At 44.4% G+C, this 15,221-nt stretch overlaps 1 protein-coding gene across 1 annotated transcript; it reads right to left on the reverse strand.

Annotated features, from left to right (window-relative positions):
• Positions 1 to 10,579: 10,579 nt before the first annotated feature.
• Positions 10,580 to 10,947, reverse strand: pth1a (parathyroid hormone 1a; the record flags this gene model as incomplete). Its single annotated transcript, XM_079224025.1, has 2 exons — positions 10,580 to 10,790; positions 10,865 to 10,947. The coding sequence occupies 2 exons, from the start codon at positions 10,945 to 10,947 to the stop codon at positions 10,580 to 10,582; spliced, it is 294 nt and encodes a 97-aa protein (XP_079080151.1).
• Between the last annotated feature and the right edge of the window lie 4,274 nt (positions 10,948 to 15,221).

Genomic DNA, 15,221 nt, shown 5'->3' on the forward strand with positions numbered 1-15,221 from the left:
TGTTATGGTGGACATGGAGAGAATTATGAATTCCAAACTGCTTTAAAAGTTTGGTAGTCAGAACTTCAAGTCTGAGCGACGACACTGATAATCATCAAGCAGAGCACTGATGCATGATCTGCTCTAACTCAAGGAGTTATGGTTGTCATTATACAATAAAGGATTTAGTGATGGAAAATAGAGCACACACACACACACACACACACACACACACACACACACACACACACACACACACACACACACACACACACACACACACACACACACAGAGTTGTGCAGAAATAGCTCAGGGCAAAGGGTTTGTTCTAGAGCGGAGTCTGTGAGAGGCTGCAGTCCACTCATGTGAACCTGCAGGAGACACACACACACACACACACACACACACACACACACACACACACACACACACACACACACACACACACACACACACACACACACAGCGCCTCCATCAGAGTGTGTGTCCATGTGAAAGTCTCTTGAGTCCAAGACAAACCCAGAATGGCCTCAGCTGTTTACCCAGCATGCTCTGCAGCGCTCCACCTGGGCTTGGAGCCAGTGATGCTTCCTGCAGGGGTTCACATCCCTGAGAGTCTGCCTCCACTTCACAATGGACTACAACACACACACACACACACACACACACACACACACACACACACACACACACACACACACACACACACACACACACACACAGGAGCAATGTACACACATGCAATCACTTGAGATCCATTCAAGAAGTGATGTCAAATGTTTGACTGTCTTTCTATTTTGTAATGTAATAAATAAAGCACAGTATGACAATATATATGAATAATACATACTACTCCACACACATATGTAGTTATTGCAATGTGTTTCCACAGGCTGTACATATAATGTGTGATGAGTGGATGAGGGCTGCAGGTTGGAGTAGGGAGACATATAATATATATATATATATATATATATATATATATATATATATATATATATATATATATATATATATATATATATATGCATATAATGCAGTGACAAATGGACAGATATGCAAATCAAATAGTTAATATATATCATTAAGGGACGGCATCAAAGTGCTTGTTTGTGGTACTTGAGCTAGCATAACTATAAGTATTGGTTTCATGCTGGTCAAAGATACTCTACTGGCACATTTGGAAATATCAAGGAGCTCTCACAGCAGGGGATACGAAGAACATGTATACAAGTCAACAATAACAGCCAAAACCTCAAGAGATGAAAGGTATAAGTATCACCAGTATATAAACCTCAAGAGATGAAAGTTATAAGTATCACCTGATAAGAAAGGTGTTGGTATTGATAGTGAAAGAATGGTATGTTTCCAGTTATTTTTATTACATAATCACTCAGTTGTGTTTGGATAAATGCATTTGTAGTTGTGATGATGTATCATTGTATTGATGTATCATTGTGACAATGTATCATTGTGACGGTGTATCATTGTGACGGTGTATCATTGTATTGATGTATCTTTGTGATGGTGTATCATTGTGATGATGTATCAGTGTGACGGTGTATCATTGTATTGATGTATCATTGTGACAATGTATCTTTGTGATGATGTATCATTGTGACGGTGTATCATTGTGACGGTGTATCATTGTATTGATGTATCTTTGTGATGGTGTATCATTGTGATGATGTATCATTGTGACGGTGTATCATTGTGATGATGTATCATTGTGACGGTGTATTATTGTGATGATGTATCATTGTGACAGTATATCATTGTGACGGTGTATCATTGTATTGATGTATCATTGTGACGGTGTATCATTGTGTTGATGTATCATTGTGATGATGTATCTTTGTGATGATGTATCATTGTGACGGTGTATTATTGTGATGATGTATCATTGTATTGATGTATCATTGTGACAATGTATCTTTGTGATGATGTATCATTGTGACAGTGTATCATTGCATTGATGTATCATTGTGACGGTGTATCATTGTGTTGATGTATCATTGTGATGATGTATCTTTGTGATGATGTATCATTGTGACGGTGTATTATTGTGATGATGTATCATTGTGACAGTGTATCAGTGTGACGGTGTATTATTGTGACGATGTATCATTGTGACGGTGTATCATTGTATTGATGTATCATTGTGACGGTGTATCATTGTGTTGATGCATCATTGTGACGGTGTATTATTGTGATGATGTATCATTGTGACAGTGTATCATTGTGACGGTGTATCATTGTATTGATGTATCATTGTGACGGTGTATCATTGTGTTGATGTATCATTGTGATGATGTATCTTTGTGATGATGTATCATTGTGACGGTGTATTATTGTGATGATGTATCATTGTATTGATGTATCATTGTGACAATGTATCTTTGTGATGATGTATCATTGTGACGGTGTATCATTGTATTGATGTATCATTGTGACGGTGTATCATTGTGTTGATGTATCATTGTGATGATGTATCTTTGTGATGATGTATCATTGTGACAGTGTATCAGTGTGACGGTGTATTATTGTGACAATGTATCATTGTGACGGTGTATCATTGTATTGATGTATCATTGTGACGGTGTATCATTGTGTTGATGTATCATTGTGATGATGTATCTTTGTGATGATGTATCATTGTGACGGTGTATTATTGTGATGATGTATCATTGTGACAGTGTATCAGTGTGACGGTGTATTATTGTGACGATGTATTATTGTGTTGGTGTATAATTGTGTTGGTGTATCATTGTGTTGATGTATCATTGTATTGATGTATCATCGTATTGATGTATCATTGTGTTGATGTATCATTGTGACGGTGTATCATTGTGTTGATGCATCATTGTGTTGGTGTATCATTATGTTGATGTATCATTGTGTTGATGCATCATTGTATTGATGTATCATTGTGTTGATGTATCATTGTGACGGTTTATCTTTGTGATGGTGTATCATTGTGATGGTGTATCATTGTGTTGATGTATCATTGTGATGATATATCATTGTGACGGTGTATCATTGTGTTGATGTATCATTGTGACGGTGTATCATTGTAATGATGTATCATTGTGATGATGTATCATTGTGACGGTGTATCATTGTATTGATGTATCATTGTATTGATGTATCATTGTGTTGATGTATCATTGTGACGATGTATCATTGTGTTGATGTATCATTGTATTGATGTATCATCGTATTGATGTATCATTGTGTTGATGTATCATTGTGTTGATGCATCATTGTATTGATGTATCATTGTGTTGATGTATCATTGTGACGGTTTATCTTTGTGATGGTGTATCATTGTGATGATGTATCATTGTGATGATGTATCATTGTGACGGTGTATCATTGTATTGATGTATCATTGTGTTGATGTATCATTGTGACGATGTATCATTGTGTTGATGTATCATTGTGATGGTGTATTATTGTGATGATGTATCATTGTGACGGTGTATCATTGTGTTGATGTATCATTGTGACGGTGTATCTTTGTGACGATGTATCATTGTGACGGTGTATCATTGTGTTGATGTATCATTGTGACGGTGTATCTTTGTGATGATGTATCATTGTGACGGTGTATTATTGTGATGATGTATCATTGTGACGGTGTATTATTGTGATGATGAATCTTTGTGATGATGCATCATTGTATTGATGCATCATTGTGTTGATGTATCATTGTGATGGTGTATCATTGTGACGTGTATCATTGTGACGGTTAACCTTTAACTTTTGAGCATTTTCATTAATCAGAGCGTATTAGACCCTGCTGGTTCTGGTTATAAGAAGTCACAGCAGCCAGCAGATGGATGACCTTGAAGAGGTCACCTTCCTCTGAATAAAGACCTCACAACCGCAGAGAAAGATTATTATTCATTACACCACGGTTATTACGATATACCGAAGAGAACATTGACACAAATAAATCATCTAGCTGGATTTGAATGGCTGGCAGAAATGTCATAATATAATATAATATACACAGCAGCAGAGGAACAAAGGAACCGAGGAGGCAGAGCTCCTCTCATCCTGCTCATTTACAGCAGACACCATGTCGCCAGCCAGAGAACCAGAGGGGTCGTATTCTGATGTCTCAACATCCCATGTCCCATGTCACAACGTCCCATATCACAATGTCCCATTTCCCATATCACAACGTCCCATATCACAATGTCCCATGTCCCATATCACAACGTCCCATGTCACAATGTCCCATGTCCCATATCACAACGTCCCATATCACAATGTCCCATATCACAATGTCCCATATCACAATGTCCCATGTCCCATATCACAACGTCCCATATCACAACGTCCCATGTCCCATATCACAACATCTCATGTCCCATATCACAACGTCCCATGTCACAACGTCTCATATCACAACGTCCCATATCACAATGTCTCATGTCCCATATCACAACGTCCCATGTCACAACGTCTCATATCACAACGTCCCATGTCACAACGTCTCATGTCCCAATGTCCCATATCACAATGTCCCATATCACAACGTCCCATGTCCCATATCACAACATCTCATGTCCCATATCACAATGTCTCATGTCCCATATCACAACGTCCCATGTCCCATATCACAACGTCCCATGTCCCATATCACAACGTCTCATGTCCCATGTCCCATATCACAACGTCCCATGTCCCATATCACAATGTCCCATGTCCCATATCACAACATCCCATGTCCCATATCACAACGTCTCATGTCCCATATCACAACGTCCCATATCACAATGTCTCATGTCCCATGTCCCATATCACAACGTCCCATATCACAATGTCCCATGTCCCATATCACAACGTCCCATATCACAACGTCTCATGTCCCATGTCACAACGTCCCATATCACAACGTCCCATATCACAATGTCCCATGTCCCATATCACAATGTCCCATATCACAACGTCTCATGTCCCATATCACAACGTCTCATGTCCCATGTCACAACGTCCCATATCACAATGTCCCATGTCACAATGTCCCATGTCCCATATCACAACGTCCCATATCACAATGTCCCATGTCCCATATCACAACGTCCCATATCACAATGTCCCATATCCCATATCACAATGTCCCATGTCCCATATCACAATGTCCCATGTCTCATATCACAACGTCCCATATCACAACGTCCCAAATCACAAGGTCCCATATCACAACGTCCCAAATCACAAGGTCCCATATCACAATGTCCCATGTCCCATGCCCCATATCACAACGTCCCATATCACAACGTCTCATGTCCCATGTCCCATTTCACAATATCCCATGTCCCATGTCCCGTATCACAATGTCCCCTTTTTCTGCAGAGGTCAGCTGTTTCAGAAGCTGCGCTTCAGAAGCTGCAGGTTTAAGGAGTTAAATACCGGACACCAACACGTGTAAGACACACTGAGACAAAGATGGAAGGCTGGTCTATTAAAAGCAGAGAGAGGTGCATCTATTATTGAGCTGTGAGCACAGAGACGGCAGAGCGGTGGCTGCAGTCCGGCTGGAAACCACCCAGAAGAAATATTATACAGTAAGAGAAGCAGAGCATCCTTTATGTGTGTGTGTGTGTGTGTGTGTGTGTGTGTGTGTGTGTGTGTGTGTGTGTGTGTGTGTGTGTGTGTGTGTGTGTGTGTGTGGAATGTCTCATAGCCGTTCAATATCATGAGATCACTATTAAGCAGCAGTCAGTCCCATCAGGCAATATCATGAGCTCACTATTAAGCAGCAGTCAGTCCCACCAGGCAATATCATGAGATCACTATTCAGCATCATATTGCCTGATGGGACTGACTGATGCTGAATAGTGATCTCAATGAGCTCACTATTCAGCATCAGGACCACCGCATGGTCCGGGCTTTGTTCCCAGGTGACTATTGTAACCCTGGGTGCTACAGCAGATGGCAGGCCAGAGGCGCGCGCACCTACCGGTCTGCGGGCCAGGTGAAGAGGAAGCAGCAGGGCAGGATCTGCGGGATGCAGCGCTGCGCCGCGCCGGACGCAGCGCGCGGCGCGGCGGCGTTAGCATGCCGGCTCATCGCCTCCCAGCTGCGGCTGCATCGCGTCTGCCCTCCGGGCTTCACTCGCTGCTCGGGTCTACGTCCAGGGTGTGCGCGTGTCCGCGCGGCGCGTGCTCAGTCGGAGGACCTGCAGCTGAGAATGGCCGCGCGCAGGACTGGTTCAGAGCGGTGCTGCCTTCACGTGCTGCCGGAAAGCTCATACTTCTGAGTTCTCCGTTTGCTGGTCGTTAATTACAACAACAAGTTCATGTCTCCAGCAGGGCGGACAGAAACACGTCATCACAATGGAACAAAGTTATAGAACATTATCACATCATCTAGTGGACTCCTCTTCCACTGCTACACAGGGGACACATGTGAAGAGAACATTATACACAAAATACACTTTAAAAGTGTTGGTTATTTGTTCAATAAGAGCCACATATAGCATGTCTTATGGAAGAGATTTAAGATAAAATAATCCTTTATTAGTCCCACAGTGGGGAGATTGCAGGATTACAGCAGCAGAGCACACAAGACACATAGTAAATAAAAACAGTAAAGAAGAAGAATACAGTAGCAATATTAAATTAAATATACGGACGGAATTTAAAAAAGTATATGAAAACTGTATTTATATTGCACATAAGAGGGTAATTAAGAGAAATCATTATTTATTTGATATGAGTCTTATGTCCAGGAGGCTGACTAGTTACAGATTGATTGATTTCACAAATGTTCCCCAATGTTCTCTCCTCCTTCAGCATCAATAGTGCAGACAACATGAATATGCATCAACGTTAATGTTAACATCAACGTTAATGTGTTTAGTGTTTTAGTCAGAAGCAGCAGTCATAGTAATAATGTCTGCATCTCTCTCATGAACTGAACACTGTCTATGCCCACTGTGACAACAACCCAACAGACCAGGACCCAAAGGACCAGGACCCAAAGGACCAGGACCCCAAAGGACCAGGACCCAAAGGACCATGACTCAAAGGACCAGGACCCCAAAGGACCAGGACCCAAAGGACCATGACTCAAAGGACCAGGACCTCAAAGGACCCAAAGGACCAGGACCCCCAAAGGACCAGGACCCAAAGGATCATGACTCAAATGACCGGGACCCCAAAGGACCAGGACCCCAAAGGACAAGGACCCCAAGGGACCAGGACCCCAAAGGACCAGAACCCCAAAGGACCAGAACCCCAAAGGACCAGGAACCCAAAGGACCAGGACTCAAGAGACCAGGACCCCAAGAGACCAGGACCCAAAGGACCAGGACCCAAAGGACCCAAAGGACCAGGACCCACAAAGGACCAGGACCCAAAGGATCATGACTCAAATGACCGGGACCTCAAAGGACCAGGACCCCAAAGGACCAGGACCCCAAGGGACCAGGACCCCAAAGGACCAGAACCCCAAAGGACCAGGAACCCAAAGACCAGGACCCAAAGGACCAGGACCCAAGAGACCAGGACCCCAAAGGACCAGGACCCAAAGGACCAGAACCCCAATGGACCAGGACCCAAAGGACCAGGACCCAAAAGGACCAGGACCCAAAGGACCAGAACCCCAAAGGACCAGGAACCCAAAGACCAGGACCCAAGGGACCAGGACCCAAGAGACCAGGACCCCAAAGGACCAGGACCCAAAGGACCAGAACCCCAATGGACCAGGACCCAAAGGACCAGGACCCAAAAGGACCAGGACCCAAAGGACCATGACTTAAAGGTCAGCAGTGGAGCAGATCCTTCAAGAGGATTAATCCACGCAAGGCACCTGGACCTGATGACATCACTGGCCGAGCTCTCAAGGTATTGATGACATCACTGGCCGAGCTCTCAAGGTATTGATGATATCACTGGCCGAGCTCTCAAGGTATTGATGACATCACTGGCTGAGCTCTCAAGGTATTGATGACATCACTGGCTGAGCTCTGAAGGAATTGATGACATCACTGGCTGAGCTCTAAAGGTATTGATGACATCACTGGCCGAGCTCTCAAGGTATTGGCAGATCAACAGATGTCTTCATCCAATTGTTTTAGCGCTCACTGCTTCAGTCTGTCGTGTCCATGAGTCAAAACGATCAAAGTACCACTGACCTTCATGCTGTTTAGATGTTAGTATACATCGGTATCACCACCTCCTCACCTCAGTCTACAGGGTGCAGTGTACTGGGTGCAGTCTACAGTAGGGCTGGGAGGTATGGTAAAAAAATTCATATCACGGTATTTTGCAAGATTCTGGCAGTTTCACGGTATATCACGGCATTTTTTTTCCAAATAAACACATTAATTTATTGACGATGAAAAGGACCGTCATTGTTATTCAACACGGATAAAAGTTGACTCATGGTGTGCAAGAAATGACATCGCCAAAATGCATGATGGGTAAAGCCCGCCCACTTTGCTGCACAGGAAAAGACTTCTTCCTGCACAAGAAAAGTCTTCCTGTGTGGGCGGTGTCATTTACCCAGCATGCCTTTTGGCGATGTCATTTCTTGCACACTCTGAGTCAAGTAAGTTAACATGAGACGTAAGTAGCTCGGTCTGCTGCTCCTTCAGCTTCAAGCTGTGAACATTAAATGTTGTTAGCTGCCAAACAGCGGCGTATACTGCACAGCCCTAGTGTACTGGGTGCAGTGTACTGGTGCAGTCTTCAGTGTACTGGGTGCAGTCTACAGTGTTCAGTCTACAGGGTGCAGAGTACTGGGTGCAGTCTACAGGGTGCAGTGTACAGGGTGCAGGGTACAGTGTACAGGGTGTAGTGTACAGGATGTAGTGTACTGGGTGCAGTGTACAGGGTGTAGTCTACTGGGTGCAGTGTACAGGATGTAGTGTACTGGGTGCAGTGTACAGGGTGCAGTGTACAGGGTGTTGTCTACAGGGTGCAGTGTACAGGATGTAGTGTACTGGGTGCAGTGTACAGGGTGTAGTCTACAGGGTGCAGTGTACAGGATGTAGTGTACTGGGTGCAGTGTACAGGGTGCAGTGTACAGGATGCAGTGTACTGGGTGCAGTGTACAGGGTGCAGTGTACAGGGTGCAGTGTACAGGATGTAGTGTACTGGGTGCAGTGTACAGGGTGTAGTCTACAGGGTGCAGTGTACAGGATGTAGTGTACTGGGTGCAGTGTACAGGGTGTAGTCTACAGGGTGCAGTGTACAGGATGTAGTGTACTGGGTGCAGTGTACTGGGTGCAGTGTACAGGGTGCAGGGTACTGGGTGCAGTGTACAGTGTACAGGGTGTAGTGTACAGGGTGTAGTCTACAGGGTGCAGTGTACAGGATGTAGTGTACTGGGTGCAGTGTACAGGGTGCAGTGTACAGGGTGCAGTGTACAGGATGTAGTGTACTGGGTGCAGTGTACAGGGTGTAGTCTACAGGGTGCAGTGTACAGGATGTAGTGTACTGGGTGCAGTGTACAGGATGTAGTGTACTGGGTGTAGTGTACAGGGTGCAGTGTACAGGGTGCAGGGTACTGGGTGCAGTGTACAGTGTACAGGGTGTAGTGTACAGGGTGTAGTGTACAGGGTGCAGTGTACAGGGTGCAGGGTACTGGGTGCAGTGTACAGTGTACAGGGTGTAGTGTACAGGGTGTAGTCTACAGGGTGTAGTCTACAGGGTGCAGTGTACAGGATGTAGTGTACTGGGTGCAGTGGAGCAGTATCCGCCTCTGCTCCCTGTAGCCACACATACTGCAGTTTGTAATTTGTGATTTTGGGCTATAAACTGAATTGAATTGAAATACACTGGCACACCTTTTCTGTCTCTTACATCAATTCTATATTCCGGTTGCGTTTGCCGACAGACTACAACTCAATGCCGTTTAATGTGATTTTATATGAACTATGTAAAAGAGCAATAAGCCACTGGACATCGTTAAAGCGGCTCAGAGGGTCGTAGCGTGTTGGTCATCCTGGTCTCACCGATGGTGAAGCTAAACCCGACTCCCTGAACCAAACGCTGAACCAACGGTTCTTTAGCTCCTACATTGGGAGTCGGTGTTGAGTCCGGTAGCTGCAACCTGGATGTGTGTCAGACAGGACTCCTGGAACCCGGGTTCATGAACCAGCGTTAGTTCCACTGTGGATTCTTTGTTCTGGTTTGGGAAGCGGAGGTCTCTCCTATCGCGAGACCAGCGCACCTTCTAAACACAACTCTTCCCGCGTGCACGTAGAATAATGTATTTTAGCATAACTGTAGGGAACAGGCATACATTTCTGAAGACACAAATAACCAAATATATAACATAATTAAAAGCAATTTAATTAATGTTTGATTATTTTGATATTACACACATACATCCTAAAATAAGAATATGCGCAACATAGTTGGTCCCATGCTTCAGTTTGATGACGTAGTTACATCAAGGTGCACATAACAAGTTTCCCTTGAGCAGTTATATAATATCAATAGATAATGTAAAATAAATCAAATAAAAGTACATTTTAAAAAAAGATGCATTCAGACAACTAGAAGATTTTACACAATAATAAATAAAATGGGAAATGTTGCTGCGAACGTCAAAGATGAACTAAAACCACTAAGATCACGAGTGCTTTGACTTGAGGATCTGTTCCAGTAAGTCCAGAGCGAGCTGGACCTCCTCCGGTGTCAGGTCGCTGAGGTCCGGTCTCCTGGGTCCGGCCTCCCCGCTGCGGACGCCCTGCAGCCGCATCTGCAGCCACCGGCGCCGCAGCTGCACCTGCTGGAGCTCCCCGAGGTCGTGCATGAGCTGCACCTCGCTGACCGTCCTCTTCCTGCAAGAGCAGACAGACGGCCGCTGAGCCAACGCGGTGCCGGTGATCTGAATGGACCTGAAAGAGGCAGTTACCTTCGGGGGCGCCCTCCACTGAGCGTGAAGAGCTGCACGATGCAGAGCGACAGGAACACCTTGTTACAGGCCAGAAGCCGCATGTTGACCTGGACGATCTGTTGAAGAAAATAGTTTCTCAAAAGCATGTGTCAATTTAAGCAGCTTTCACGACTTAAAATATGTGGCAAAAAAACAACGAAATACCTGAATTTGAAATGTCCGACCTTCAGTCTTGTTTTAAAATGTGGAATGAATGAATCAATTACATTTTTAGGAGAATGTAAGTTTGTTTGTATGTTTTTAATCATAGCTTGAACAGTCAAATATCATGAAAATAATATTAAAATGAATAGCTCTGCAGCTGGACGTACCTGTGCTGCTATGAAGCGTCTGGTTCGGGCTTCGCTCCATCAGTAAAGCTCTGGACTCCCAGCTGCTTTATAGCCACGATGAGGGGCGGCCCTCATTACTGTGATGTCACACCTCCAGCTGCAGGAGGAGCTCCTCCTCTGAGCCTCACGTCATACCACCCCCCCCCCCCCCCCCACACACACACACACACACACACACACACCAAACCTTTAAAAGCAAAGTCATATATACAAGAGTTATTTTTAACCATCACATTAGTTATCCCAATAAAAGTGACCACAGGATGACTAAACTAGTAAAAAAGACTGAAGCTTCTCTTTCTCAAAAGAAATGTATGCACATATGTTCAATTTTGAACGCTTCTTATTTGTTCCTATACTTCTGTAGAGGGGCCAGATCTATTAGTACACATCTGATGTGACCTTTGTTGTCTGACTCCCAGCCTCTCACAACAATAGCGCCAGCATTCGGATGGATTTATGACTCTCATTGACCACTTGGGAGTCTCCCTGGTTACATAGGCACTTGACTCAGGAATTAACATTGTTTTAATGAGTTTGCTCCCAAAAAAGAGTCTTCACGCTGGCCTGACGTCAGACAAAACATCCTGAATCAAAGCGTGAGTGGGAGTTCAGGAGGTGTGTCAGTGGGTGATGCCATTGTCGTCATTGGCTCGGTCATGAGAGGTGTGTGCATGCATGTGTGTCACTGAGGAATGTCTGCAGGACCGTGACTTCTTGCATCCATGGTGAAGAGAGCTGGAGGAACTTGTGGCCTGGTGTTGGGATAATAATCTCTCCTTGAACACAGACAAGACCAAGGAGATGATAATCACCCCAAGGAGGAAGAGGGTGCAGCACGCAACACTTCACATAGGTGGGACAGAGGTGGAAAGGGTGAAAACCTTTAAATTCCTCGGAACGCACATCAGCGAGGACCTCACCTGGTACCTCACATCAAAAAGGCCCAGCAGCGACTGTATTTCCTATGAAGGCTGAGGAAATGTGGCATGCCACCCAAGATTCTGCTCAACTTCTACAGATGTACGGTCGAGAGCGTACACCACATCATTAGGGACACACCACATCATCAGGGACACACCACATCATTAGGGACACAACACACCACATCATCAGGGACAAAACACAACACATCATCAGGGACACAACACACCACATCATCAGGGACAGAACACACCACACCATCAGGGACAGAACATACCACATCATCAGGGACACAAGACACCACATCATCAGGGACAGAACACACCACATCATCAGGGACAGAACACACCACACCATCAGGGACAGAACATACCACATCATCAGGGACACAAGACACCACATCATCAGGGACAGAACACACCACATCATCAGGGACAGAACACACCACACCATCAGGGACAGAACATACCACATCATCAGGGACACAAGACACCACATCATCAGGGACAGAACACACCACATCATCAGGGACAGAACACACCACACCATCAGGGACAGAACATACCACATCATCAGGGACACAAGACACCGCATCATAAGGGGCACAACACACCACATCATCAGGGACAGAACACACCCCCAGCACAGTCTCTTCAGGCTCCGGCCATCAAGCAGACGCTACAGGAGTCACAAGTCCAGAAAAACAAGGCTGACAAACAGTTTCTACCCGCAGGCCATCAGGCTGGTGAACACACACACACACACACACACACACACACACACACACACACACACACACACACACACTGAATTCACTGAGCTGTGAACGGCTGCTGTAACTTCATTCATGTCACGGCCAGACTCTGGATATTGTATTGTAGAAATGCATTGTGCACTTTATACATATTGTTGTGCAATACTGTCACTATATGTTGTGCCTTATTTCTAAGGCACAAAATATATTCTTTTTTTCCTTAAGTTTTTTTTTCTTAAAGTTTATTGTAATTCTGTGTTAGGAGGACCCCGCAAAATACGCTTTTCACTGTACAGAATAACTGCCTGCTATCTGTGCAGCAACAGCAATTTATTTATTCGGCCAACAGTAAAAATGATAGCAATATATCTGCAGTAAGCCAATATTGGCCAATATCCATTGCTTTGTTTTTAGACTGCGACATGTAGATAAATACAACATGTCTGGTTGTTCATTGTAAAGCTGGTGGGCAGCTGAGCGCTGGAGAGGAGCATAGTTAGTATTCACATATTAGTATTAATAAATCACATATTAAATCACTCAACACACACAACGTAGTCAGAAACAAAGGAATCAAGGCAGTGAGCATACAGCCTCTGGGTTGGCTGAGAGGAAGGCAGGCGTGATCATGTGACCTCAGATGTTTTCAGCTTCTCCTCAGACTGTCTGTGGATTGGTTTCAGCGTGACGGCGTTCACACACAACAACCTCCAAGCAAACAGTGGAGAATGTAACTGCCACTTTACTTTTGAGGACTTGTACTTTACTTGAGTATTTTCAAATTATTCTACTGCTCAATGTCCAGGGTAGTCAAGTAGTTTCTACTATTCACCTTTACTATAAATAAAACAGACCACAAAACATTTAGGAAATGTTCTGAGACAAACTCTCAGCTTTCAGCCACAGGTGTCCCAAGAAAGATCAATCTATGGGATCACGTGAGAGAGAAACACCCTACAACTAATGATGCTCCCACACACACACACACACACACACACACACACACACACACACACACACACACACACACACACACACGGTAACCAGGGGTTTTCTAAATGGAGTCTGGAATGGCTCTTGATCTGAGCTCAGACTGATTTAAAGGCTATAAAGTAGCCGACCAGACGTTACACTGCATGATGACATCACCGTGACGTGGAAGTGGAAGTTCCCTTTCATCATCATAACTGAGAACTGGAAGCTGAGTGCGGTCCGTCTCGTGCTCATTGATCGCTCACATGAGGCTCCCTGCTCCTGCTGGACCTGCTTCCCTTCCCAGGAGGAACCAAGAGATGAGGGCGTCCCGGGGTCAGCAGGAACGTCTCTTCCCCCGAGGCAGGAGGCTGAGAGGAGACGTGTTGACATGCATCTGCATTCACCCATAGTGTAGAAGGAGGACATCTTTCTGTTTTTGACCTTTTGGTTTTGGTGCAATTCAAGCAGTTTGTTTCCGTGATGTAACCATCGCAGGTTTCCTGACATGAAAGCTTGAAGTGCCGATTACATGCACATACAGTACATAATCATCGTCTATGTAGTCTATTTCAAGTATTTATTCATAGCACTATTTTACAAAACTTTTTTACTATGTATTTTTATTGTTGGCCATCTGTGCTTTCTATACATTAATATAACATCATATTCCATGTAGAATACATAACAGTCCTGTCTATTCTTCCCCTTCATCTGTCCAGCTGCATGTCTATTGCTGTAGCTGGTGGTAAAGTGCGACACCTAGTGGTCATTATCACGAACAGTCAGGGAATCTTTCCACCAGACAGCAAGCCTCTCATCCAGGAGGTCAGTCCTGCAGGTTATAGTCAATACAAGCAGCCTGCCAGATGTAATATACTCATATATTCTCTTGCTCATATTTCTCTGACACTCGAATTGGTGAGATTATGATATGAGGTCCAGAACAAGTAGAACATGCAGCAAAAGATGTGATGTATTGTTATGTAATTGTTGTGTTAAGTGTGTAGTTTATTATAGCCAGTTGAATGTTGCATTCATGACTCCTGGTTTAAATACACTCTAGATGCTAAATGTTACTGTCGTCTCCGTGATGATGGAGTCATTACTAAACGTAATAACGTGTTTACATTGAGTAACTACGCTCTGTGGAAGCATGTCAGTGAAGTCTGTGTACTTCTCTCGTTAAGGGACATGTCGTCAGGCTGATGAAGCCGGGCCTTTCGAGCAGCACCTGAACGCAGCATGGCGGGGCGGTAGAATCTCTCTGAAGTTTGCCGGCTCGAGGTGAACTTGCCTTCTGAGGTAAGTCTGTAGAGCAGAAATATGACGT

Source organism: Taurulus bubalis, assembly GCF_910589615.1.
Source record: "Taurulus bubalis genome assembly, chromosome: 9".
Taxonomy (NCBI): domain Eukaryota; kingdom Metazoa; phylum Chordata; class Actinopteri; order Perciformes; family Cottidae; genus Taurulus; species Taurulus bubalis.